The sequence below is a fragment of the Amphiura filiformis genome, chromosome 10, assembly GCF_039555335.1.
Source record: "Amphiura filiformis chromosome 10, Afil_fr2py, whole genome shotgun sequence".
Lineage (NCBI taxonomy): Eukaryota > Metazoa > Echinodermata > Ophiuroidea > Amphilepidida > Amphiuridae > Amphiura > Amphiura filiformis.
This window is the reverse complement of record NC_092637.1, coordinates 19,315,537-19,343,471: the sequence shown is the minus strand read 5'-3', so window position 1 is coordinate 19,343,471 and position 27,935 is coordinate 19,315,537. Positions and strand designations below refer to the sequence as shown.

The 27,935-nt window shown below is 36.3% G+C and overlaps 1 protein-coding gene across 1 annotated transcript; it reads left to right on the top strand.

Annotated features, from left to right (window-relative positions):
- The first annotated feature begins 440 nt into the window (after window positions 1-440).
- LOC140162609 (mitoferrin-1-like) lies at window positions 441-26,078 on the top strand. Its single transcript, XM_072185877.1, has 4 exons — window positions 441-880; window positions 4,079-4,298; window positions 12,451-12,507; window positions 25,370-26,078. Exons 1-4 carry the CDS (start codon window positions 539-541, stop codon window positions 25,870-25,872), a joined length of 1,122 nt encoding a protein of 373 aa, XP_072041978.1. The 5' UTR covers window positions 441-538; the 3' UTR covers window positions 25,873-26,078.
- The last annotated feature ends 1,857 nt before the right edge of the window (window positions 26,079-27,935 follow it).

The following is a 27,935-nucleotide window of genomic DNA, read 5'->3' as shown; positions in this document are numbered from 1 at the left end:
GGTACTCGAGTCTCGAGTAGATAATGGGTTTATCCCTCATAATCTCAAAAAAGTAAAAAAAATACCTCTTCCTTTCTTCAAGCACTATTGGACGTGACCGTCCTCCATCCCTTATCAATTCATGAAAATCCTTCTGGACGAGAACCAAACCATTATATTTATATGGCCAGGTATATGGCCTTATTTTTCTGTATTTTTTAATGAGAAATAAAATGCGATTTACCCCCCCCCCCCACCACCACCACCACTTGACCCTCCCCCTCTCCTGAGACTAGTATACCTAAATATACTAGTCTAAGCCCTCTCAAAAATACATGAAAATGCGCGTTCTTGCCCTTATCAGCCAGTCGTCAAAACTTTTTCCGCCCATTTGGGTGGTAATTTCCGCCCATTTTTAGATCGTCGTCCGCCCAAATCATCGCCTGATACGACGCTGCATCCAGTGATGGCTGCTATTGCCTAACTCAACGTGGTGTAAGGGGATGTAACACTTCCGTAGAAACTTGAAAACTACCAGAAGAATGCATCCGTTTTGTTTATGGCAGCAGGTATGATTGCTTCAAGGAACTTAGAATCATCAACTGCGATCCCAAGGACTATTTCTAAACTGCCAGAGTATGATTTGGAAACTGTTCGTCGCCGAATTATGGACACAGATTGCCCGAAACAGGCACAGAATTCGGCAACCGTTACAGTACAGGACGAACTTGATCATGTTTCCCAACATGAAGAAGAGAACGGTTTATCATTATCGAGTATGTTTGATGACGATGATGAATATGAAACATTACCCAGCAGTACGATGGGCACACACATGATGGCGGGTGCTGTTGCTGGAGTTATGGAACATTGTGTTATGTATCCAGTTGATAGTGTGAAAGTGAGTTCAATCAAGTTCAACTTCAACGACCGAGACTTGAGACAGTCTATATCATACAGCTGAATACTATTTATACGTACAAGTACATGTGTACAGACAACACATTGGCAATACATTGTACAGGGTCAGGGATGATAGACGTACCAAGGTCTTCCTGTCTGTTATTCTCCCTCATATTTATTTTCCATCAAAAGTGAAATGCAGACATTTCCATCAATCCATGCCACACTACACATGGCTATGGCATGTGCATGCACAGTGTGCCTGTGTCTGTGTACATGTAAGCTTACAACTGCAACTGCAAAATTATAATTCTCTCGGTCGGGCTGACGTCACATAGTGGAAAAGCCTTGTAAAACCAAAAAATCCAAGAAGTGTGCGCATGTGCAGTTCCCCTTCCTCGAGCTGGTTGCTATGCGCGTGGTTATGCAAAGGGGAAAATGTTCCCGAATGTCTGACCGAAAGAATGTTGCAAGGTCCCTTTTCTAATTTTCATACGTTCATACTTATTAATTATATACGAACAATATCCAACATCAGCCCAACTTGTGCCTAGGACCATGTGTAAAATAATAACTTCTAGGGAAAATTAATGCAAGGTTTCAATTCCGTAATTTTGTAATTGAATTGAGGGCATCATCAAATTAATGATGAGGGCTTTGGGCCCTTGAAACTTGATTTCCTGTTTGCCGTCACTTTTATTAGCTCATAATAAGGCAACTTTTTCATTATAAATTCATTATTTTGGTGATCTCCATTTCTCACAAAATTAAACCCCTTTCCTTTGGCACCATAATCTAAACGTAACTTGTAAACTTACAGTACCGTATCTGTACAACTACAAGACAGGGTTCGATTTAGAGGGGTTTTACATGCACAAATGCATTTAACTTTGGCTCTGTGCATGTAGAATTTTGCCTGTGCATGCAAAATTTTGTGTTATTCAGCCCATTTTGAGGAAAAAAACCGAGTTGTGCATGTAAATTTTAGTTTCTAAATCGAACCCTGCTACAAGACATTTGAATGAATAATTATTTGTTATTTATTCAGGAAATTCCATCAATACAAATGTACTGGAAGCAAGTACATGTAGGCGTGTGTGTGTCCAGGATGCGATTTTCTATTTCTACCGTATTCATTTCAATTTTAAGTGCCCATGCCCCAATAAGTGCCCACCCAGGGTATTTTCAATTTGCTAAAGGGTTCCATTAATGTTAAAGTGACAGATAGATGTGGATACTGTGAAAAAAGTCCTGCGTAAACTTGCAATATATTTTCTGCATTTTTATCAGAAAAGCTACAAGAAGTTCTCACTCAGGACCCTTTTATAACGTAATGTAAATTTAAATGCCCCTCGTGAAAAAATGAGGTAAAAAAATAAGCGCCCACCCAATATGACTTTGTTAAGCGCCCTGGGCATTTATTGGAATGAATACGGTAATTCAGTTGGTGCGTCTAACAGCGTCTTGTCAAGAATACACGCATTCTGATTGGTTTTCACATACATTATGACACGATAGTTCCTGTAATACACATGCGCAAACTAAGAACGCGGTTCGGCGGCTTAGATGTTCGTGACGGTTTCGTTCATTTAAAACAACGGGGGTGTCCTCACAATTTAAGTAACTTTATTTTTTCTATAAAAAAGGCAGTTTTACTTGTATATTTGTGAAGTTATACTTGTAAAAATTGTAAACTGAATAAGAATGAGAATAAAAGATAGGATTTTGTCTTTTGCCTATAGATCCAATATCGTGTCATAATGGATGGGCTGGCCAATATTTTTATCATAGTCGCTGGCATTCACTACTCAAAATATTGGCCAGCCCATCCATTATGACATGATATTGGATAGGCAAAAGACAAAATCTTTTATTCTCTAATTGTTGAATGCACTGCTCAACAAGCTGCATCAATATACAGACACACATGAATTTCAAAACATAATCTAGTTTAAGGTGGTACTACTACCCTGATAAAATCAGTAATGTGATTCAGGTTAGCAATATGATCAGATGAACTAAGTAATGTTGTATCATAGACTATGATACAACATTACTTAGTTCATCTGATCATAGATACAAAAAAAACATACATCACACACTTAATAATGGTCCTAAGATTGATCCTTGAGGGACACCAATACCAATTTGGGTAGTGATGTGGTCGGCACCGTTTTTATTGTCGACATGTCGATATAATTCAGATATACCGACGTCGACAGTGTGTCACATAAAAAAAATTCTAAAAAAAAAAAAAAAATTTTCAAAAATATATTTTGGCCAGAAAATCAAGTTATAGGCCCAAACTGACTTGTTATTCAAGGTTGAAACCAGAGAAATACTGCTACTCAAAAAAAAAAAAAAAAAAAAATGCCAATTTTTTTTACAAAGTTGAAAAAGTTGTACATTTGAATTACTTTTGTTTCTATTGAACAGCTAGCAATGCATACTAATTCAATGTGTCCCTGACTGTTCAATAGAAGCAAAGGTAATCAAAATGTACAAGTTCATCCAACTTAAAAAAAAAATTGGCATTTTTTTTTTTTTAGTAGCAGTATTTTCTGGTTTCAACCTTGAATAACAAGTCAGTTTGGGCCTATAACTTGCTTTTCTGGCCAAAAATATTTTTTGAAAACTAAAAAAAAAAAAAAAAAAAAAAAAAATTTTTTTGTCGACATGATTTTTTGATGTCGACATGTCGGCATACGTGCCGACGTCGACATTATGTCGACATAAGGCATGTCGACCACATCACTAAATTTGGGTAAAGTTTATATTTTCTGTCTGAAGATTGAATAGTGGATAACCAAAAACTGAAATATTTATTCCCTGCTTCTAAAATGATTTTGTAAACCATTTTCACTTTGAAGAACACTAAACATTAGAAAAGATAAAGTACAATTTTACCAAATAATGAATTTTATTCTTGTAGGTCACAAAAACTATTTTCTGGACTTCTGCCCTCCCCACTAAATATGTGGGTAGTGGGTACCGTAGTGAATTGTTGTTACCCTCCATTTACAGCACAGCAGAAACGACCAGATGAAGGCGAAAGGATTAAAATGCGGGTGAAGGTGAAAGCGTTGTAATATGAGGTGCTCAGCATAAAACACATTGATAGTAGGCCTACACTGTTCTGCACATTCTTTTAATCTCAAGTGTCAAAATTAACCGTCTCCTTTCTCTCTCCTTCTAGACACGCATGCAGAGCATCAAACCATGTCCAGAAGCTAGGTATACCAATGTCTTCAACGGTCTCACCACCATAGTACGGAAAGAAGGCCCACTACGGATGGTCAGAGGACTACATGTGGTTGCGGCAGGCGCAGGACCAGCACACGCCCTCTACTTTGCTTGCTACGAGAAGTTGAAACATACGTTGAGCAAAACACCGGGGAGAAACCCATTGGCTAATGGTGAGAAGTCATGACTGAAAATACTGTCAAGACTGACATGTTTGTTGGCATGCAAATGAAACGATATTTTGAGTGACATAGATTCGCTAAATTTCCATGCTCTCAAATATTTCTTTTTGATATGTATCAATTTTGTGAAAACTGCAGCTTATACAAATATTGAATGTTTATGAGTGCAGTGGTAAGAATATTTTCATGAGGTGAAATATATGGACTGTCCCATTCAAAAAGGCTTACAGTTCATATTTCACCAAATGAAAATATTCTTTCCATTGAACGAATAAAAACATTCAATATTTGTTTTATAACTCATTTTTGTAAATCACCTGTAAAACAAAATAAATTACAAAAATATTACAAACTGTATTTATAATTATATAAATTTTAGAAGCAACAACCACACCTATAATTGGCGAGTCGAGGTGGTCACCGTTTGCGATACACACTATGCATCTGTCAGTGTTGCCATGGTAGCTGCGCGCCAGTGCAATGGAAATGGACTATTGCACTGGCGCGGAGTGCAATTAATAGCAAAAGTATTCAATAGTAATTGACCAATCAAATGATAAGAATCTTTGTATGATCTATTCATGCGTATATGTTATTGAAATTATTTTGGCATAATTATAATGAGGGCTCACTTACTGTACAATTCTGATTTGGAATGACCAGTTTATTGATCGCGAAACCTGGAGTAAAAAATCGACTATGTAAGCAGGACTTTGCCTCAGGATTCTGTGCGTAACACACACTGTCAATCATACTAGCCATATATTTGTTATCAATCCAATTTAACCACAAGCACCAAGCATGGAAGTATACGAGAATGTGCAAGATGTACGCCCATGCACCAAGTGAGAGTTTAACTTTTGCGCCAACTCAAAGCGCTGCAAATTCCACAAATAGTTGTGTATGCTGTAGTTACAATGTCCAGGGAAAACTTTTCAGTCCATGTTCAGGGAAAACTTTTCAGTCCATGTTTATGTAAAACTAAAAAGAACGCCTACAGAAATTTAGTATGTTTTCGATCTTGTATTTTTCAACATGGACTAGTACATGTATGTAATCTGACTTCTTTTCCACGTTTTTTGTTTTTGTGATCATAACATTTAATTTGGCAAATCATTTGGAAAATCTGAGATCCTCTGAAAATTCATAATGGCAAAATATCAGACTATGTACTGTTAAACATATGGCGCAATGACAAGGCATAAATATGATTGCATTATAATCACAGCTAGTATGGCAATAAATTATTATACAAAGCATTATTTTAGTCCTAAATTTATGCAACAGCAGTCTAATAATAGCCAGCCAGGTGTCTGACTCTTCTGTAGATTAAATGCCATATTGTAACCTTTTTCAAAAAGACGTCGACGACACTGTGTGGCGAAAAACAGACCCTTAGACGTTTTTCTTGGACGTGGGTGCGTAGCAAGTCAAGTAGTGAGGTGAGGCGATAGACGATAGTATACGGGAGTACGTTTAATACATGTAGCAGTTTAACTATATGGATTAGACAAAATTTCTTAAGTATAAATGAATCCAGCTCCTTTTGGCAACAGAATAGTTATGTTACAAATGCACGCGAAACCACATTGAAATTAAAATTGCAAAGGGGCCCTATGGTGCAAAAGTAGAACAAAGTAATGTGAAGAGCGCATAAAATTGGCACTTTTTAGGCTAAAATTGCTAAATAGAGTAACCTATGAGCGTCAAAAAGCCACACACTTTTTAAAAGTACATGCCAAACAGCAGAATGGCGTGCTGGTGTGTATAAGTCCAGTCCTGGTAATGACATAGGTGCGTAATTAATTCGCTGGCTGCCATATCAAAACACATGTGCATGAAGAAAGTTAATCATGCAGAGCATACAAGGGCAGTCTTTTCAGCACGCTTGACATCACTTCCGAACTACAGGTGAACCAAAGTATAGTCAGTAGGTACGGTACATACAGTACAACATACACATGAAATTGCTTTTCCAATAGAGGGAGCAAGGGAGTTGATGTTCTGTGCAGGTGGTATACATGTAGGTCACGCAACACGTGACATACGAGGCTGACGAAGATACAGGGCTGAGAGCCCCATTCAAGATAGACGGTTAGCAATTAGAAATGGAAAATTAACATACTTATTGTGGGGTACTTTGTCGTACCCCAACGGTTTTGGAGTAAGATAATTTTGCTTTGACACCACATAACAAATTTAGAATTGTTCGTGAAGATTTCATGATTATGTGTTAATCCAATGGCGACATCAAAAATGCGGATATCGCATCCACCATCATCTGGTTCTGTGGATGCAAACAATGTCACCAAAAACTATGCTTATATACAAATCAGGGGCTGCCTTTTGAAAATGAGGTTAAGGGATCTAAAATGAGCGTTTATTGCTTTTCGACAGTATTTTTGTGGGACATGAGAGCACCTCAGACCTATCGATCGAATTGCATTCTGAATCTGAAGCATGTCTTTCTGATATCAAATAATTTTCATTTTTGAAAATCACAATATAATACAAATTTTATGACAAATTATAAAAATTTGATATTTTTCAAATTTTGATATATAACAGTCCTCGAAGTAAATTATATAAATCTAATGATATATTCTTAAAGTGTATGTAGCAGGGAGGAAAAGCCGACGGTCAATTGAAAATTTTGACCTTTCATATTGAAGATATGGATTTTTTCCCAAAAAGACCTAATTATTTTTTGGTGTTTTGGGAAAAAAATCCATATCTTCAGTACGTAAAGGTCAAAATTTTCAATTGATCGTCGGCTTTTCATCCCACCTACATACACTTTAAGTATAAATCATCAGATTTATAAAGTTTACTTCAAGTACTGTTAAATATCAAAAATATCAATTTTAATGATTTGCCATAAAATGTGTATTAAATTGCTAATTTCAAAAAATCTAAATTATTTGATATCAGAATGACATTCTTCGTATTCAGAATGCAATTCGATATGTCTGATGTGCTCTGATGTCCCAAAATAAATACTGTCCAAACGTTTCATACCCCAGCCCTTAAGAGCTGTAGAATGCTCTTCTGGGCTCTTCATTGTTTGGTCACCTGAAGTCTACTTTATAGCCCCTTTTGGAAATTCATATCTATTCATCTCACAATGATTGCAAAATCAGAATGAGAACCGCTCCCATCCGAAAACTGCAATGCCCGTACTTTTTACTCTGGGTAGAGCGGTCACTGGGGATTGTGTTTTTTTAATGGTATAAATGTGAATTGTTTATCAACAAGGGAATGCAAAACAATGCACTCTGTGTGCTGAAGATTGAGGTTTTCTCCCCTGGGTTTTCTCCTGCGTAATCTATTGATCTGACTTCACTGATCAATATCTACGAAATATGTCGAATACACCACATGTTTTTTGCGGAATTTTGCAAAGATACGCAACGATCTATCATGTATACGCGAAGGCACCAATGCTGACGTGATTGTTAGATACGCTCAATTGAAAGATTGGCCCTAATATGAGAATTCACAGCATACAAAGCATGGGGACTTTGACTGTTGATGGATAGTCTGTACATTTTGTAGTCTGTGGGTAAATCATAAAAATGGGGACTTGATAATGTGAGAGTAATTATTAGAAACCTTGGTACAGTAATGATTTTTGGAAATACTATCAAACTTTCTATAATTTGCCCTTGGGTGGACAGTATGCACACAGTATGCAATTGGCTCAAAATATGCTAAGGTGTCATATTATAGCCATATATTTTGACATCTTTTTTTAAAAATAATAATTATAGAAATGGAATATTTGCTAGTTAAGTGGCAAGTTTAGGAAGTAAAGACATAGCATACACAATTTAAGTAAAATCCTTTCACTCTAAATAATAAAAAAAATTAAAAAAATAGCTGTAAAAATGCCTATTTTTACACTTTTATTTGTAACATGCCAAGAGACGCCTTTTTTCAACAGCTTTTAATTTTTTTATGGATCCTTATAGAAATTCATGTGACCTGTTTCCCAAAATGGTGCAGTAAACCAATCAAAAAAACAGAAAGAGGCATTATGAATTATAAGTTAACAGATCAAAAAAAGGATTTAAAAGTTTGCCTTGCGTATGTTACTATTGTCTGTCAAACTTTTGATTGATTTTGAAGTCCCTCAGTTTTTTATAAACAAAGACTTGAAGCATAAACTAAAGGGTAAATCTATTGTAAATAACTTCATTTCTCCATATTATAATCAATTTGTAAGTGGCTGCCATCTTTTTTGAACATATAACAATTTTAAAATTTTTCTTGAAATGTCTGTCAAATAGTAACATACGCAAGACGGTGCTGTAATTCTTGCTAAACTAGGGTGATACAGCTAATTATGCTACATGACATAGCATTTAGCTCCACCTAGCTTTGTGGCACTATCACTTTGTGAGGAGAAGCTTTTTTGATGACACAATCCATTGTTAAGTGTTGTCTGTCAAACATTTGTACGCATAAGTAACATACGCAAGATTTGTATGTGTCTGTCAAAAGTAACATACGCAATACATTTAAAAAAATTAAAAATCACTTGATGTTCACATTATGATGATAGTTTAGAGTTTATAAAAGTGTTTTAAAACATGTGATTTATAAACTGCATGTGATCTTTATTCAATTTCCCATCTTGAACTACTGTTTTTGCCAAATTATTATTCTGTATGTTACATTTGACAGACATCTTTCGTATGTTATGGCTTGACAGACACACATATTTTATTTATAACAATTTATCCTCCTTATTGTAATATTTGGACACATTTTTTTCCACAATCAGTTGCTGTAGGTCCTACACCTAAATAACCACAAAATACCTTATGTAATACTTTATAAATTTTTATTTGATTGCAGAAAATCATCAAAATTGTGTCTGTCAAATATAACGTACGCAAGGGCTAGAAAATTAAATTTGTGAAGTAAATGGTCTATAACTTATCTTTCTTTTAGTGTATTATGAACGATATATGTGCATACTATAATTTAAACCTGGTTGGAGACCAAAAGAAAAGAGCTGGAAAAATAATTGTGTGTTACACTTTTATGACACCTTAGCTTATTTTGAGCCAATTATATAAATTGAATAGTCACAGCTGGCGCATTCGGCTAGTCAAATCTACTCTAGACTTAAACTGAACTTTAACTTTATATAGCTGAAATCACTTGGTATTAAGGATTAGGAGAACTTTAACATTTTAGCATTAGTAGCATCATGAGCAGGACTGGCAACTTTTTGGAATTGCTTGGCGTGAGACAGAGGCGTACCGGGATTTGCCGACTCCAATGTTCATTTTGTACCATGATTATTTGAGGCACGGCGCTCGAAAATGCGGGCGGGGGGGGGGGGGGCGAGGAGCAACAAATTATTCATGACGATGCGTGAGGGTTTACTCATTTTCCAGCTTTTTGTGTGAGATTTACTACCTAGGCGTGAGATTATACTACCTTGGCGTGAGACCGTGAGAAAGTGACCCAATGTGTGAGACTCATGGCCAATGCGTGAGAGTTGACAGCCCTGATCATGAGGTATTACTTCCAATGTAAGCTGCAGCACAGTAAGCCAGTTAAGCTGTAGCCATTAAGCCCCATGCTCAAGCACTTTACCAATTGCACAGTTGCACACAATCTTGTGGTAGGCTATATACGTAGTTCCATTGTCTGAAGAAAAATGACTGCCGTATTTGTTCTAATTTAAGCGCCCATGCCCCAATAAGCTCCCACCCAGGGTATTTTCAATTTTCTAAAGGGTACAGTTAATGTTGAAGTTACAGGTAGATTTTGATACAGTGAAATAGCTGGAGGACTACAAGTCCTGTGTCAACTTGCAATACATTTTTTGCATCAGAAATGCTCTCAGGACCCTTTTATAACGTATATAAATTTGTCTCTAATAAACGCCCCTTACAAAAAAATCAGGTAAAAAATAAGCGCCCACCCAAAATGACTTTGTTAAGCGCCCTGGGTGCTTATTGGAATGAATATGGTACATATGAGATAAGATTGGGAAATTGGGAGTTCAGTGTCAAGTGTACTAAAAGTTGTTAGCTATACCCATCATATTGGACCGGCAGTTTACTCTTGGGACAGGCAAAATGAATGCCTGTGATAAATGCTTGAATAAGTTCTGTGAACTCAGAACAAGACCAAACTACATGTAATACATCAAGGTTATAGCAATAGCTATTTTAACTAACTGAAACCCAAGGTTGACAGAGGTCAGATTTTTGTTTGAGGGTCAACTTTTGGACAGGCAGTTTAGGTGAAAATGATGGGCATTGTAAATTACAACAACCCCATAGAGTGCTATCAGTTTACAGCCAAGATAGTGTACATGTAGTAATTATATCCATGGGTAAATTACTATCATTTTACCTCTTTATATTTTTGGCTTCAAATGGACAAAATAACCTTCCTGAATCCTGACAGTTGTTACTATTTCATGTTTTTTGGCAAAGAAGATAAGAACCCAATTAAAATCTGACCAAAATTATTGTACATTTACATGTGTGGCTAAAATTATTTAACTTTCAGCAGTTTTGCTGAGTCATCTGAAAATACATGGTATATTATGTACGCACAGCTCATGCAGGACCACTAAACTGGACTGCTACATGTGTATGATGTGTATCTGGCATTTGATAATCAATACTATGTGGGCTCGAAAACACTATAAGAAATATGTGGGAATACCGATGACCATGCAAAATATTTCCGACTCCATGTGTACCAACCCATGCATATTAATCAACAGTCTGATAAATCACCTGCCTGATGGCATAAAGTTTTACATGTATGTGTACTAGATCATTAACACTTGTGAACTTTGACCATGTAAGATGAGATTACATGTAGTTTGGGTGTTTGGTCTGGCTGGACAGAATGGTGATGGTTAAATAACAGGTTACACATGACAGCATTTATCATGTTTATGTAAAGGCACAGATCCTGTATCTGTGGTAAAGCATATACCGGTACTGTAAATGGGTAAAGGTAATACTGCAGAGTACATGCACCTGTACATGTACATGTGCAAATATGTACATATTTAAATGTACAACATTGTAATAATGTGTATGCACAGTAGCATGTACCAATGTCCATAATACAAAAACCAGTGAGCTGAATTACAGATGTAAAATAATGAAGAAATTTTATTATTGAACTGTAACATTTGACCCACTATGGAATGGATTTATATAATTTTTTTTGGCCTGCAAAATTGAATCAAATTGTATAAATAATTCAAGAATAAAATAAATGCAATTCAAGAAATGTGGCCAAATAATTTTCAGCAAGGTACATGTACAGTGTTTTGAACATTGATAATTTCAGAGAATATATTGTAGATAGAGCAGACTATAAAAAGTAAAAGAATTCAGTTTTGATATTTTGAGAGAATAGCTCTCAGACTATATGAAGTTTTTTACCAGAAATTAGGTTTTATTAATTTGTGGCCTGACCAATTTTTTGCTGCTTTATGCACAATGTATCATACTGTACAAAATTGTACATTTTGTTTTGTACAATGTAAAATCAGCCATTTTTGGCAAAAGTGAATTCAAAAAAATGTGGGAAGGGAAGCAATTGCAAAAAAAAAACCTTTTTAACCTTACAGGTAGATTTATTTTTGTTGATTTATCAGGTAATTTGCAAAAGGAAAAAACAACTGACAGTCAGACCCTACTCTAAAAGTTGCAACCACCTGTTAAATGCACCGTATTCATTCCATTAACCACCCAGGGCGCTTAACAAAGTCATTTTGAGTGGGCGCTTATTTTTTACATTGTTTACATTTGCATATGGGCCAAATTATTGAAGCATGGATTTTATGTGTGGTTCTGTGTTTCAAATTACATGTAAATCATTTAATATACAGAAAATGCAGGTTTATACATGTTTATTTATTATATTTTTTGCTCATGGAAAATGTTTTTAATGCTCAACTTGGCATCATCATATAACAACAGCCATGTTTTTTTGAAGAGGACACCAAAATACATAATTTAAACTGACTTTCTTAATTCTTTGTTATTTTGTAAGTTGTTTTCTTATTTTTGTTTGTTTGTTTGTTTTGATTTTAATGTTTATAACCATGAAATCTTGGTACTCGTATCTCATTTGTTGTTTGTCATTGCAGCTGTTGCTGGTAGTGTAGCGACGTTAATCCATGATGCGGCCATGAATCCTGTGGATGGTAAGTTCTAATTCGCTATCGTAGACATGACGTCATATTGGTGACCCCGGGGCGCTACCATAGCCACTGGATCACGCTTTCGTGAGAACTGCAATGGCGATATCAATTGCATGTAGTCTAGCTGAAATAACCAGAATGATACAGTTGTATAACTACGGTATTAAATTAATTATGGAACAGAGGGCAGCATGGCCTAGTGTTGTATGCACTCAAATATTGAGACAAATAAATGTGACACACAAGAGGAATGACATGGATTCTATAATATAAAGAATTCTTCTTGTGACCCACCCCACCCACTACTTTTTTGATTAGTTTCCTGTTGCGAAAAAATAGTTGGGGTAGACAGTTCATAATTTTTTGTCTAAAAAAATTTCAGTTGAAAAAAAAGGACATACATACCCCATAAACTGGTCTGGCGATGGTCCTGACCTTGCAACATACGCAATGGTAATTTTTGTCAAATAGAGATCGAGTTGTAAGTTCAAATTGCTACAAATTTGAGTAATTATGAGGGAAAATATCATTTCATTAATTAGGCCTAAAATTTAAAAAAATAAAATTGTATTGCCCTTAGAGCTCCAAGTCAGGATCGGTTGGTCTGTTTACTTTTATTTATTTTATTTTTTAGCCTAAAAATATTTGTCAGGCAGCTAGTTAAAACAGCTGGGATTGGTAAAAAAATTGTAAATTGATTATTGATTTGATAATTTAATAAACCCATCTGCTCATCCAATTTGATAAGTATTATTATCTTATAAAGAGCTTGGTCATAAATATTTTATTTGTGAAATCAGATGGGGAATGGCTTAGTTTTGACCATAAAATCTGTACACAATCCCATTAATGCAGCACCAAATCAATCATCTTGTTAAATTGTGCATCAAGGAGGGAGGTTATTTCCACAATGCAAAATTGCATTGCTAGCAGTATAAACAGTAGCTGCAGCATTTATAGAAGAGACTGTCCAGTGGTGGCCACTCACATAAATGGTCTGTACCATGCATGACCAAAAAAAAAACCAAGTAAAAAGGGTGTTTTTTTGGGCAAGGCAAGTTACGCACGTGACACATTTAGGGTCTAAAAAACACTGATTTTCAAGAATAAGGGTAGTTTTCTGAAACTGAACAACTTGTTTAGGGTACCTTTTCAAATTTTTTGTAAATTACGAGTCCAAAAAGGGTACATTTGTTGCATTTTTACACCCAAAAACTTCATTAGGGGGTAAATTCTATATTTTAAATTATCTTAGGGTGGTGCAATAATTATGTGTACCCCGGGGTGAATTATAGGGGGCAAAGATTTTTGGCAGGCCAAAAGGGGGGGGCAAGCATTTTTGGCAGGTCGAAAGGGGGGTTAAGCGATTTTTGGCAGGTCGAAAGGGGGGGCAAGCAATTTTTGGCACAGATATTTTGGGCACCATTTCTATATTACGCCCTAAAAAGGCGAGGAAAAGCGTTACTTGAACACGTTCAAATATGCAAAATTTCCTGCTCAGCTGCGCTTCGCATTATATGTTAAGACAATTTAAGGTTTTAAATTCGGGTTCCCCAAAATCTTGCATGTGTAAGGGGGGGCAAAGATTTTTGGCACGTCAAAAGGGGGGGCAAAGGTTTTTTGGCATGTCAAAAGGGGGGGGGGGGGCAAAGATTTTTTGGCACTGCCAAAGGGGGGGGGGCAAGCGATTTTGGCAGACCATTTTGAGAATTCACCCCGGGGTACACATAATTATTGCACCACCCCTTATTAAGGGGCTAAATTTGCTGGGAGGGTAAAACTCGTTTAGGGGGTGTTAGAAGAAAATTTTGTCACGCATGCATACACTGTTATATTTGAGTGGAGACTCTACTGCTATGATAGTAGTCATCCTTTTTCCTTTACGCCCAATATTTATTGGTCTCACTATGACTTTTAAAATATTGGACTCGACTACATGTATATCTCGTCTGATAATTAAAACTCATAGCTCGACCAATAAATATGGGCTCAATTAATCCAATTTTATATCAAACTTGGGTCATAGCTGCACTATGGAAACCCTCATCTGTTGGTGGTGTTCAAGGTCATATACTGAGGTCAAAGGTCATTTCACATACTGAGGTCAAAGATTATTTGAAGTCCACTTGTAAAATTGGCTCAAAATGAAAAAAAAAAAGTGTTTCACAAAAATTGGGAAAAAATGATTCACATGAATATTTAGTACACTACAAGATTCCTAATTGGGGCCACCTGCACAGGTACACTGTCGCCAAGGTACTTGCCTGGTCCTGTGCAGTACCAGTGTAGTACCAGTGCAGAATCACTGCTGGTTGGTCCTGTAAAATAGCAGCATTAATATGTAGGTACTTTCAGTTTGTGTGCACCAGTCAGGTACCTTGTCGACCGTGTACCTGTGCAGTCGGCCACAGTAAGAATCTTGTAGTGTATGTGTGGTGTTGACTACCCATATCTTTGGACAAACTATCTGGGACCACTGTCCTTATGTTAAGATTTTTTCAAGCTTTCAGTGTTTTTTTAGGGTCATTTAGCCTCTTCAAAAAAAAAAAAATCCTGACTATTAAATCGACCCTATTTGGGAAATCTGTCTGCCCATAGAACAGGTTGTTGTTTTTACCATCGATAAATTTGTATGAAATCAACATTGGCATTAACTCTCTCCACACGAGTATCGACAGACGACAAGTTTAAAAGAAAACTGAAAAATTAACAAAATTTCAGAACTGTAAATTTTCATGAACATATTTGGAATCAGCATGACAAATGCATTAAAATGAGTACAAACAAGCCTAGTATTGGCTCAGTGGTTCTTAAGATAGCTCTTGAAATTTTGAGAAAATATCCCAAAACCTAGACTTTTTATGTTGAAACCTACGACTAGCATGCAGAGCATTTTAACCCCCTGAGCACTACATGCCGATCTAACATTGCCTCCGATTGGTCAGTTACATGACATCTTCACTTAAATCACCAATTAGTATGGAGCTTTGCAAATAATTCACCCCAATTTTTTGTGTGGTGAAATTATTCTAACAATGTTGCTGATTGGGCCAATTGATAATGAAAACTTCTTTTTGGCCAATCGGCAGGTAGTTCTCATGGAGTTAATAGTTAACCATCTTGTTGATATTCCATCTCTAGTAGTCCATCCAGGGTATGTCTACTTCCTGTGCAGTACAATAATGTAATAATTTTGATAATGAATTTGCATAAAATGCACTTAAATTCTCCATCAAGAGTGTTATTAATAACCTGTCCAGGTTAGCTTGATAAATTATGAAGGAGAGTCAATTATTTAGAAAGGCTCAGAAATATACCCAGGTTCTGGTGATTCTGGCACTTAAATAAAGTGCTTGATGTTATTGATAGCAGTTTATTCCCTCGAGTCGGACATAAAAGAAACACAAAAATCATTTTGGGTCAAGGAAGACAATGTTCCTCCTCCCTCCCTCCCTGCCTTCCTCCTCCTCCTCCTCCCTCCCTCCTCCCCTCCCTCCCTCCCCCCCTCCCTCCCTCCCTCCCTCCCTCCCTCCCCTCCCTCCTTTTTCATAGGCCCACTCAAGGGAAAGTATAGATTGCCATCCCTTCCTGTTGTTGAGAATATTCAAAATAAAATTGTTATTTGTCAGTAACCATGGTTTTGAGAGCCATATAAGAAGTATAATTTTCTTTGTCTGGGTGATGTCCCACAATTAAAGCCATAATGTGTGATTTGCTCAGTCCAAGCGACACCCTCAATTTTTCCAGGATTTCTACTTTTTGCATGATTGTAATACCCAATGGTGTACTAAAATACCATGTGCAAGACTAAGCCTGAAGTGCTTATTAGAGTAAAATTCAAGTTTATATAATAAGCACATGTTTTTATTCCAAGTTCACCGATCAAGTGAGGACTGACACGTCTTGTGCATGTATATCATTAACATAAACTGTGTGTATATCGCTATTCGTCTTTATTTGTATGTATTATTTATGTCCAGGCTGCGCAAAGCTCCTCTCAATAATGATCGGCAAGCTTGACAATAATAAGGAACAAAAAAATTGTTTGCTTGCCCTCCACCGACCGGCCCTGAAATAGACCAAAATCAGGGTCGGCCCTTTTTAAAGAATTTTTTTTTTTAGTTTTAAATTTAATAGTTTTTTATTACTTTTTCTGTGTGTAAATTTTATTTCAAAGCTAAATTTGGGCAACAACATTTTCTTAAGAAGAAAATTATTATTGTATACTCATAACATTTCAAAACTGTCCATTCCTGCATCCATGTTTACAATTTAACTTTGCGTCTCTATGCTGTAAAGAATTTGGTAACCCTAATAACTTATAAATTTAATCAATTTCTATGCATGGTGTGTCATGTTTATTGAAGGTCTAAAGTATTGATTAATATTTTACATGACCAATGCTCATTGCCTAGGCCTATACAGTAGTGAATCATTAAAAATATATATATTTTTCCGACCTGCCGACTCCCCCCAAAAATCCCACTGGAGGGGAAGCAAACAGTTTTTTTTCACCTAATAGGCACTGGAATAAAATAGCAATTTTTTTTGTAAAAAAAAAAAAAAGAGGACATAAATTCACATAATGTGATCAGCGAAAAATTAACAGTTTGGGGAAAACAAATAAGAATCTATTCTGTATGGAAAATTTAAGGATAAGCCATGCATACATGTTGCTGGAAAAAAATGTGCGCATGTGCAACCTCGTCGACGTCCTCATCGCATTTCCCTTTTGACAAGCTGGTTGCTAATTAAGGCCAAAAAATAAATTGTATGGTTGACCCAGAGATGCCACTTTTCCTGATTTATCAGGAATTCCTGATTTTTGCCATTTTTAGCCAAATATTCAGGATTTTTTTGGCAATGAAAAAACATGATTCCAGCATTGCATAAAGCATGAAATTGTAAAAGATCTGAACTTGGACTATGGCCCCAGTGCAGTTTTGGTTTCACATAAATGTTCACATAAAACTATTCCCCTTAAATTTCCTGTAAAACCTTGCTCATGGAAACACAGACATGTGCTTGTGATTCCAGTATTGCATGTAGCTTAAAATTGTAAAAGATCTCTGAACTTGGACTATGGCCCCCAGTGCAGTTTTGGTTTCACATGAATGTTCACATATTAAAACTGTTCCCCCCTGCCCCCCCCCCTTGAAAATTTCCTGTAAAATTTTGCTCATGGAAACACAGAACTGTGCTTGTGATTCCATCATTGCATGAAGCTTAAAATGTTAAACGATCTCTGAACTTGGATTAAAATTCCTTAGAAAGAAAATTTAGAGAAAAGCAATTTGTTCGTTCATGTTTATATAGCTTTGGAAAGTGTAAAGCAGCATTTATGTGCTACTTCAAATGGTGAAAACATTCCCAGCACAGACCCTAGAAAAACTTTTTCTAGGGTCTGTGTTCCCAGGCATGTACCCAGAGAAGATATTACACTTCCCATGATACATTTCTTCCATTTCAATTTTCTGCACTGACTTGCTATCTATCTAGTGCAATAGTGATAAAAGGCAATTCCAAAATTTCAGATCTTGTAAAAGATGTTTATTTATTGACTATTGACCCATGTTTAGCCAGTCTATTCTCAACATGAAAACAAAGGGAACCTGTACAAAGTAATGGGTGTGTCATTTGCTGTAATGAGATAATGTTTCATGTTGCAAAGGATTCTGGGAAGGGTAAGATATCTCCTGTAGTATGTACCTGAACTGTTAAGCTTATTTGAAATGATCTGAACTTGAATTCCCAACTTTGATCTGTGCACAGTGCATTAAAGGGACAATCAGAATAAACATTGGGCTATTCCAGTTGATTCCATACACCCTCTTAACTCTCTCCACGCGGGTGTCGAATGCAGACGACAAGTTTTTAAAAAATTTAAAATTCAAAAATTTCAGAATTGTAAATTTTCATGACCATATGTGACCCATCACATCGAAACACGGCAGTTGTCGTCAAAACTGAACTTGTAGATTTCTTTACCAAATTAAAGGACTGTTTTTAAGCTTTAAAATGGCACCTCTTCCATTTATGTCGCATGTAGAATGTCGATTTTATGTGACAAATACAGTTCAAATTTCTTATTATTTTCTTTATTTTTTGGGGCACATTTTCCTTATTATCTTTACGGGTTTCCGACAACTGCCGTGTTTCGATGTGATGGGTCACATAATTTGGAATCAGCATGAAAAATGCATCAAAATGAGTACAAACAAACAAGCCTAGTACGTGGTTCTTTAGATAGCTCTTGATATTTTCGGAAAATATCTCAAATCTTGGATTTTTTATGTTGAAGCCCATGGCTAGCACGCAGAGCATTAAAGTGGAAGCCCCACTTTTGATTCAAGTTCCTTAGGGAATTAGTGAAGGTTAAAATTTATCCATGTAAATTCTGTTCTGTCTGTGATCAAAGTAACAGGTGTAAGTAAGGGGTGGTGCAATAATTATGTGTACCCCCCGGGGGGGGAATTATAGGGGGGGGCAAAGATTTTTTGGCAGGCCTAAAGGGGGGCAAGCATTTTTGGCAGGTCGAAAAGGGGGGGTCAAGTGATTTTTGGCAGGTCGAAGGGGGGCAAGCAATTTTTGGCACAGATATTTTGGGCACCGTTTCTATATTACGCCCTAAAAAGGCGTGAGGAAAAGCGTTACTAACACGTTCAAATATGCAAAATTTCCTGCTTCGCTGCTTTCGCATTATATGTTAAGACAATTTAAGGTTTTAAATTCGGGTCCCCAAAATCTTGCATGTGTAGGGGGGGGGGCAAAGATTTTTTGGCACGTCAAAAGGGGGGGGGGAAAGGTTTTTTGGCACGTCGAAAGGGGGGGCAAAGGTTTTTGGCACGGCCAAAGGGGGGGCAAGCGATTTTGGCAGACCATTTTGAGAATTCACCCCGGGTACACATAATTATTGCACCACCCCTAAGTTCTTCTGTGGTGAACTGGCCAAGTGGGGCTTGGTGTTTAAGGAAGGTGTGGCTTAAAATCTTCCACACAGGGAGTGTGAGTTTCAAATGGGGTTACCTGAATGGATAACTTCATTTGAATTCTACACTCCCTGTATGCCTTGTTAGGTCAAGACTTCCATAGAGGGGTGTAGGTTTTTTAAAAACTGGAATAGCACAATTATATTCAGCAGAAAGCCAGGCATAACCCAATAGTGTTGGAAAAGCACTAAAATTAAAGGGAATTGAAGGCATACAGTGCATAGTCATACAAAGCAAACAAAATAAACTAAAAAGGGAAAATAAGACAAGACAAAAACAGACTAGACACAGAGGGATGGATGCGACCTAGTTTCTGAATATTTATATAAAAAAACTCAATTTTAATGTTGAAATTTTATACAGGGTTGTCAACCGATCTTTTTTTAAATGTCTGATGGTGTAACAATCACACAACAACCACATGAAAGTTTATAACATGTTTATTTGATAAATAATATACATAAGTGAAACACTTAAATCTAGGATCCCTTTAATTTTTCATCAGAGGAATTTAAACTTTTGCAATTCCCTACTTGGTTACATGAAAAAAAAAAATCCTTTAGTAGGACTTCCATTAGTGGCAAAGTAGCATTTCCAATCAAAATGTTTCAGAGGGTATGTAGACTGGCACCACAGACCCTAGAAAAAGATTTTTTCTAGGGTCTGTGTTGGCCCAATTTCACACACTCTACATACATGTACAAGTAGCTGTTATTAGAACAATAAAAATGTGTATGTAGGGTCTCACTGGAAAAAAAGCTTGAGAAGTGGCAGCATTTTGAGACAAACAACCACTTAATGTACTTTTAAGCTAAAATGATCTCTGACCTTGAAACAAAAGACCAATAATAGAGCCACATTAAACTTAAGAAATGTGCTAATCCCAAATGAAACCTGTTTGTGTTGACATGGTTTTAAAATTTTTACACCATACACTGTCAGCAGAGTCTCTACTCCCCATTCCAGAAAAATACAGCACTAATTTTTTGGGATTAAAAAATATTATCAAGTTCTGCCAAATGAAACATGGACCAATCCTAATCATTCATTTAGTCCTAACTGGAGATAAAAGAAAAAGTTCACTATTTCACTTATTTCTTGGGGAAAAAAAGCCAAAAACATGCATTTTCGGCATGTTTTCTGACAATCGAGTCACAATAATCAAAGACTTGAAACAAGTCTAAGCATTCAAGATCTGAGTATATGCCGAAAGTTTGCTCTAATTTTCCCTTTTTTGTGTTACTTTAATTAAATGGTTGGTTATAAGAATGAAACATGTCTTTTCAAAATTCTAATGCATAAACTGAAAAAAGTCTTAGTACAAGTCTTTGGGCTTGATTGTCACTACATTACGAAAAAAATTAGCTAAACATTAAAATTTGACTTTTATTGCTAGTTGGGACTAACTAAAGGATTAGGATTTAGCTATGTTTCATTTGGCAAAACAGGATAATATTTATTCAAAAAAATTAGTTCTGTATTTTTCTGGAATAGGGAGTACACTACCTTAATGTTCAGATTGAGCTAGAGAAGGTTTCTCCTCCATAACCTTTCATTTGCCTTTGATGTGTTTTGATATATTTATATGTTTTATGGAAATTAATAAAGTTATCAAGTTCTCAAGCTTTTTAAATTTTTATATATGATAAACATTTTGCAGAATTGATTTTCATACTTATTATCACAAAAACAAATTTTCTGAAAGATCATTTTACTGTACTTAATAAAAATAAATATAAAAAAATCCATGTTAATTTAGTAACCGCAAGTTAATCATGTCTCAGTCAATTATACTTTTTAAGGAGGCACACAGGATCACTAATTATCCATTATTATTCACCTCATAACTCGAAAGCTATTTATGTAAAGTACATAAAAGTATACATTTTTTGAAAGGAAATGAGCTCATAAATCCATTTAAAATGTCAGTTTTGGGTCAAAAAGTACAATTTTCGAGAAAATCCCCAAAAACGGGTTTTTTGACCAAAAATTTTTGGTCCGCCATAAAAAAATTATTTGAAAATCAAAAACTGTAAAACATGAATTTGATTAATTTAGACAAATAAATCTAGAAAGTGTTTTTTTATTTTTTCGAAATTTTGCTTAGTTTTTAAAATGTATTCAAAAAATCTATAAAAATGTGTGACCCGTGTTCAAATTTTTGAATCATGGGTGATAAAAAAAGTTCTAGGCCCTAATTTAAAAAAATGAAAAAACACCATCTAGATTTTGGCCATATCTAAACGTTCGACTTAAAAACTTACCTCAGTGATGCTTCATTTAGACGCTATGGCGGACCAAAAATGGTTAAAAGTGGTCAAAAGTGAACTTACAGACAGACAGGTTACGCGAATAAATTGCACAGTGCATGGTCGTGTTGCATGCCGCGAACGAAACCATGATTATTTAAGCACAATTTTGTCCTGTTCCGTATAAAAAACAGATCATGCTCTGTATTAAAATTTGCGGACATCAGAACATTAAAAGTAGCATAGAATAACTGACAAGCAATTATTTTAGCAGATAATCAGGAAGTTTTATGAAATGAAGAATAAATTGAGACATAATCATGATAATTCATTTTTTGCGATTTCTGTTTTGTCCTAATTTTCATAATTTTGCTTTAAAAATGCAATGTTTTTAATTTATCGTTTTTGGTGATTTTCTTTTCTTTTTTTTGGTGTTGACAAATATTGCATTTTTATGATCATTGTCCTTTTCTGAACCGCAAACATAATGTTGTTACTTCTCGTTGCTTTTTCTTTTTAGTTGGTGCTTGAGAGGCACCACAGCGACCCGTCCGCGCCAAAGATAGGCATTTTAACGCCCGTTATAGCTAGGCCTACACCACAGGAATCCCAAGTAAAATTTTAAAAGATTCTGATGTGTCATTACTCAATATTCCGTTTTTGTTATTGTAATTGTTTGTTGTTATCATATTTTATTTTTAACTTTTTACGGAATATCAAACACGTACAAAAGTCATAGGCCTATTATAGGCCTAAAGCTACAATAAATCAGTTGTAAAATATTTTGTACCGCATAAAAAGTGAATAAAATACAACAACAAAAATAAACAAAGTGTGTCTGTTGTTGTTTTCAATCAAATAAACGTGTAAAAAGTGGGGTAAAAGTTGTAATATGTCTTGAATAAACTTCTTGTAAAACGGACAAAAAGTAGGCCTATATACAATGTTAAACGGGCAAAACACGGAGAGGTCACAAGAAAACTGAAAAACACGGAAATTGATATAGCCTAACAAAACCGAATTTCAAAAGTAGAAAACGGAACACTTATGGCTTTAAATTAGATTTAAGATTGTGGTTTATGCAGTAGGCCTACCGTATATAGGCATCATGCTATAAAGAGCGTTTTAAAACACTGCATGAAAACATTCACGAAAAATGCTTTAAAACAGTTTACCTTTTAAAGTATGCAGAAAACATTATAAGCGTGAAAGTTGAAAGCCAGACAAACATTGCAAATAAAAAGGCATTCGGCCAAAACATTCGCAAAAAGTGTTTTAAAACCAAAAGCTTTTATCGCAATCATGGCATCTGGTAGACCTAATAGGCCTACTAATGGAAATGTAGTTAAAAGGGGTTAGGCCTATGAAAAAAGCACAAATTTGCGTTTTCGATTATATTTCTCGTTTGAAATTATTATTTAGCATTAAAGCATTAATGAAAATGCTTTCATAAACGCGTGCTCGCTATGCCGATTTCAAATATAGACATTTTTGACATAGAGTTGTAGGCCTATGCCTAGATGGTTGATATGATGTATTGAAATGTCAACGTTTTTGACATTGCGTTAATGGTCAATCAGGAGTAGAGAACGTTTGAAAACGAATCTTAAATCCGTGTTTTAATAACACTTTGAAACATTATTCAGGGCCTTAGGTATCTAATATAGGCCTACCGGTAGTAACTGCTTGCCTATTTTTTATGGTCTTCAAAATTAAGACGAGACTGAACGACCGCAGAGGCCCCCGAACCAAGGCTGTAAAAAAGTAGTGGCTGCGTAGGTTTGAATAATGATAAGTAAAAGAGTCCAAGAGCAGAAATATTTGGTGTCAAACCACATTTGTATAAATTAAACACACGAAAATTCGTGTGTTTAATTTTGCTACGCAAATAAATTCAAATATTTCTGCTCTTGGACTCTTTTCCGAACCAAGGCTGGGACTGCATAAAATATAATAGGCCTATATTCTTGTCCAACTACACCAACTTGGTAAATCAAATAATAACAATGAAATGAATGAATGAATGAATGAATGAAATAAAACAAATTTTTAAACATAACAATAAGCCTAATGATGTACTATAGGCCCCTACGGGCTAAGTCTAGCCTACTAGCAAAATATTTAGGGCCTACGTTTTCTATCGTATCTACCAGATTGCGTCATCATTACAGGGCTTCATACGGGTAACTACTTCTTACAGATAAATTTCATTTTTTCAAGTTCAGAATGAAACTTGAAAAGCAAAACAAAAACAAACAAAAAATTCACTATTATGTTCATATAAAAAAAGACTAATTTATACCACTATACCAGCACTTTTTGGCGCAATTTATCGAGTAGGTCTACTGCTTCTGGGACGGGGACGGTGGTGGTCTGTCGGCCCGCAGTTTCGCAATGCAATGGTGCAAGCTTTACCTACCTTGGAAGAGATCAATAGTTATACGATAAAATACGGTAGTGATCGCGATTGGCGACTCCAACGCCTCAATCAGCAATCACCTCGCCCATCCAGTTTACCATGTGTGCGTGTCTTTGCTTACGAGAACGCGATCTATTGCGGGAAAACAATGATTTATTTGCTTTTGCATTTTGACGAATTTTTAATGAAAAAGGGTCTTTAAAATAGCCTTTCTTATGGTTCAAATTTTAAGATTTCTTTAAAATCTATTAATGACAAGATAAAATACGGTTTGAAGATGACATTAGTGATGAAAACTCAATTTTGGCCATGTAACACTTCAGTGATCCTGTGTGCATCCTTAAGTACTTCTCTTTGAAAAGTGGCCACGTTGATGTACCTGTGCAATGAAACCCTTGCAAAGGTGAACATAAGTGGGAGACAGGAGCCGTTTAGCACCCAGAAACCCTGAAATGGCCCCTGGTCCCATCTAAACTTAAGCTGACCAGGGGACACTTTTCTTCAGAAACTGGCCCCTGGTCAATATACCCAAAAATTCAATTCCATAGCCATAAATGCACGATGAACTTATCCAGAACAAATATTGGCCCCTTGTTGATTAGAAGTGGCCCCTGGTTCCATATTGAATGAAGTGAACCATTGGCCATTTTGTGTAAAAAGGAGCCTCTGGTTCATTATTTCTTATTTTCACCCTTGCCCTTACCCTTAAAGCAGCTGTAACAGCATAGCGACTAATCTTGGGCAACTACATGTTAACACATTTATGAAAGAATCTGATAACCCCTTTCAAAGTGTCTGGGTACAGAGCGGAATGATTCGTGTATGTTACATTAAATGACACCTTGCTAATCACTATTCTCTCTCTTTCTCTCCATTACATATACTGTGTCTCACCAATGCTGTTGCTGACAATGATGCCTTCATCCAATCATCAACCAATCTTTGTTCAACAAACCCGATCGAATCGTTGATGAAACTGGACCTGTGCAACCAACCACCAATCATGATCGGCTTACCATGATCCCAATAATACCTCTCCAATAATCCAATGTTTTCCCCATCCTTTTAACAACTACTTTTTGATGTGGTGGTATATTCCTGCACCTGTTTTATCATTAAACTTGTGATGACACAATTTTAATTAAACGATTGATTCCATGGTGCGATACTTTCGTTCGACCTACTCGCTCATCTTCTCGTGACTGCAGTCATCAAGCAACGTATGCAAATGTACAGCAGCCCATACAAGAACGTCACCGAATGCATCCGCGATATAGTTCGAAAAGAAGGTCTACAAGCTTTCTACCGGAGCTACACCACCCAGTTGACTATGAACATACCGTTCCAAGTTATTCATTTTGTAACTTACGAATGGGGACAAGAGTTTTTAAATCCGGAAAGACGATACAACCCGGGAACGCACGTGGTATCCGGAGCAGTAGCTGGTGCTGCCGCAGCGGCGATCACAACACCGTTGGATGTTTGTAAGACTATGTTAAACACCCAGGACAAGTACGTCTTGTCGCAGAGGAACGGAGTGGCGATTACGGGAATGACAACGGCCTTCAGGACTATATATCAATTGGGCGGGGCTAGAGGGTATTTTAAAGGGGTACAAGCTAGGGTTATCTTCCAGATGCCAGCGACAGCATTGTCGTGGTCTGTGTACGAATTCTTTAAGCATTTTATAACAACAAAGCGTGCACAATAGTACATGTAGAGGCATTGTACAAGATATAATGGTTATGATATACATGTATGTATGTACCCGTATGCTATTAATAATGAAGCCTAGATGTGAGGTGTATGTGGTTATTCCATTCGAAATCCACACCCCCTGTCCTGCGGAAAACTTAGGTAAAATTAGGTATTTGATTTTACACCATCGTCCCTTTTCTTGGAAAATTGTGTTTGCAAACTCAAAAATCTTCTGCAAACCTTTTTCAGTGGTGTTTGGATGAAAATCATTGGATCGGGAATGATTAAAATTCTTTTATTTGGTTGGAATTCCTAAAATCGTCCTCAAGGAGGGTATGGTTTTTGAATGGAATAGCAGTTCACACAGTTTGAAGACAGAAATTGAAAGAGAAAACCAGGGAATACAGGGTGTATCTTTATTCTGGTAAGCTCTTTCAATACATAAGTGCTGAATATGACCAGCCATATCAAAATGACAGTTGTCAGCGACTAGATTTGATATATCCACTTATATAAATGTTACCAAAATCCAAACACATGTTAAAGGGGGGGTAACCCTATTGGTTTTGGATATGGATTGTCTTTAAAATTACATAATAATATCAATATCGCCTCCTTTATGCTGCTTTGTGAAAAACGAGAGCATTTTCAGCGTAAATGTGAATAAATAGCCAAATTTGCAATCCAATACCTTGGTATACATGAATTGCATTCTGGGCAGGCAATGACGAATGCTGACATGCTGTACAATGCCCGGCCCGTATTGAACGGAAATTTTTTTTTTTCGTACCGTTTCAGAAAAAAGGAAACAAAATATATTTCCCCTTGCAATATATACATTTCAAATGATTATAAAACAAGTTTGGGTAAAATGGAGAGGAAAAAAAACCTTCCGAGACCGGGTTTTGAACCGGGTACCTCTCTGGTAAAAACAAACGCGCTAATCAATTGAGCTATTTAGCACACCACGCTTACTGTTGCCGTTTTCATAACTATATACGGCGCACCGTCTCCTCAGCAGTTAGTGTGGTTCGCTTTTTCACAGAATGTGTATGACGTGAAACCAAAGTAGCTGTTGCAGAGACTGATATTTCGTTCATAATTCCCTCCCAGAAATCCAAAGTATTTACCATTGTTTACAAACTGGTAACCTGTAAAACCGCTGTGATTCATGATTTCTCGAAATACATCGACTTGGAGCGTCAAATTTCAGGATAGTAATGAGAAAAATAGTATCTATTATGTGATACCAAAACCTCATCAACAATGAAAAAAAAAATCGGGGATGATGCTGTCGATCGGGTTACGGACCTTTAATACTATCACAAATTCTATTGTTGAAGTGGGCAAATGGGGGGAGGGGGGCTAAGTGCCCTCCAAAATTTTGTTTTTGGGGGGGGGGCTCAAATACCTTTCACACCCACCCCACCCTCAAGTTTAACAATTGATCAAATACTGAGAAAATGGGTGGTTTGTTTGGGTAGATTGGTCAGCTACCCTATGTTGAAAATATTCCAAAACCACTGCAAGTGCCCACTAGTTTTAAGTGTTTTTGTATCTGAAGCTGAGCTCTTCTTAATCGTGTGCATCAGCAGATAACTGCATCATTTTGATATGACTTTTCATAGTTTGCTTTTCATATTTCTGTCTCCAAGTGGAATTGATACAGTTGCTTCCTTACATTTGCAATAAATGAGTACTACCTGCTGATTGGTTACAAGAAGACTGTTATGATTTATTGAGCCAATCAGGAACATGGTGAGAATGGTGGTAGGGCTGAAGAGGCTTAACACCATGAGTACTACCTGCTGATTGGTTACAAGAAGACTTACAATTTATTGAGCCAATCAGCGATATGGTGGTAGAGCTGAAGAGGATTAACCCCATGTGTACTACATGCTGATTGGTTACAAGAAGACTGTTACGATTTATTGAGCCAATCAGCAACATGGTAAGATTGGTGGTAGGGCTAAAGAGGCTTAACCCTATGAGTACTACATGCTGATTGGTTACAAGAAGACTATTATGATATCTTGAGCCAATCAGCAATATGGTAAGAATGGTGGTAGGGGATTG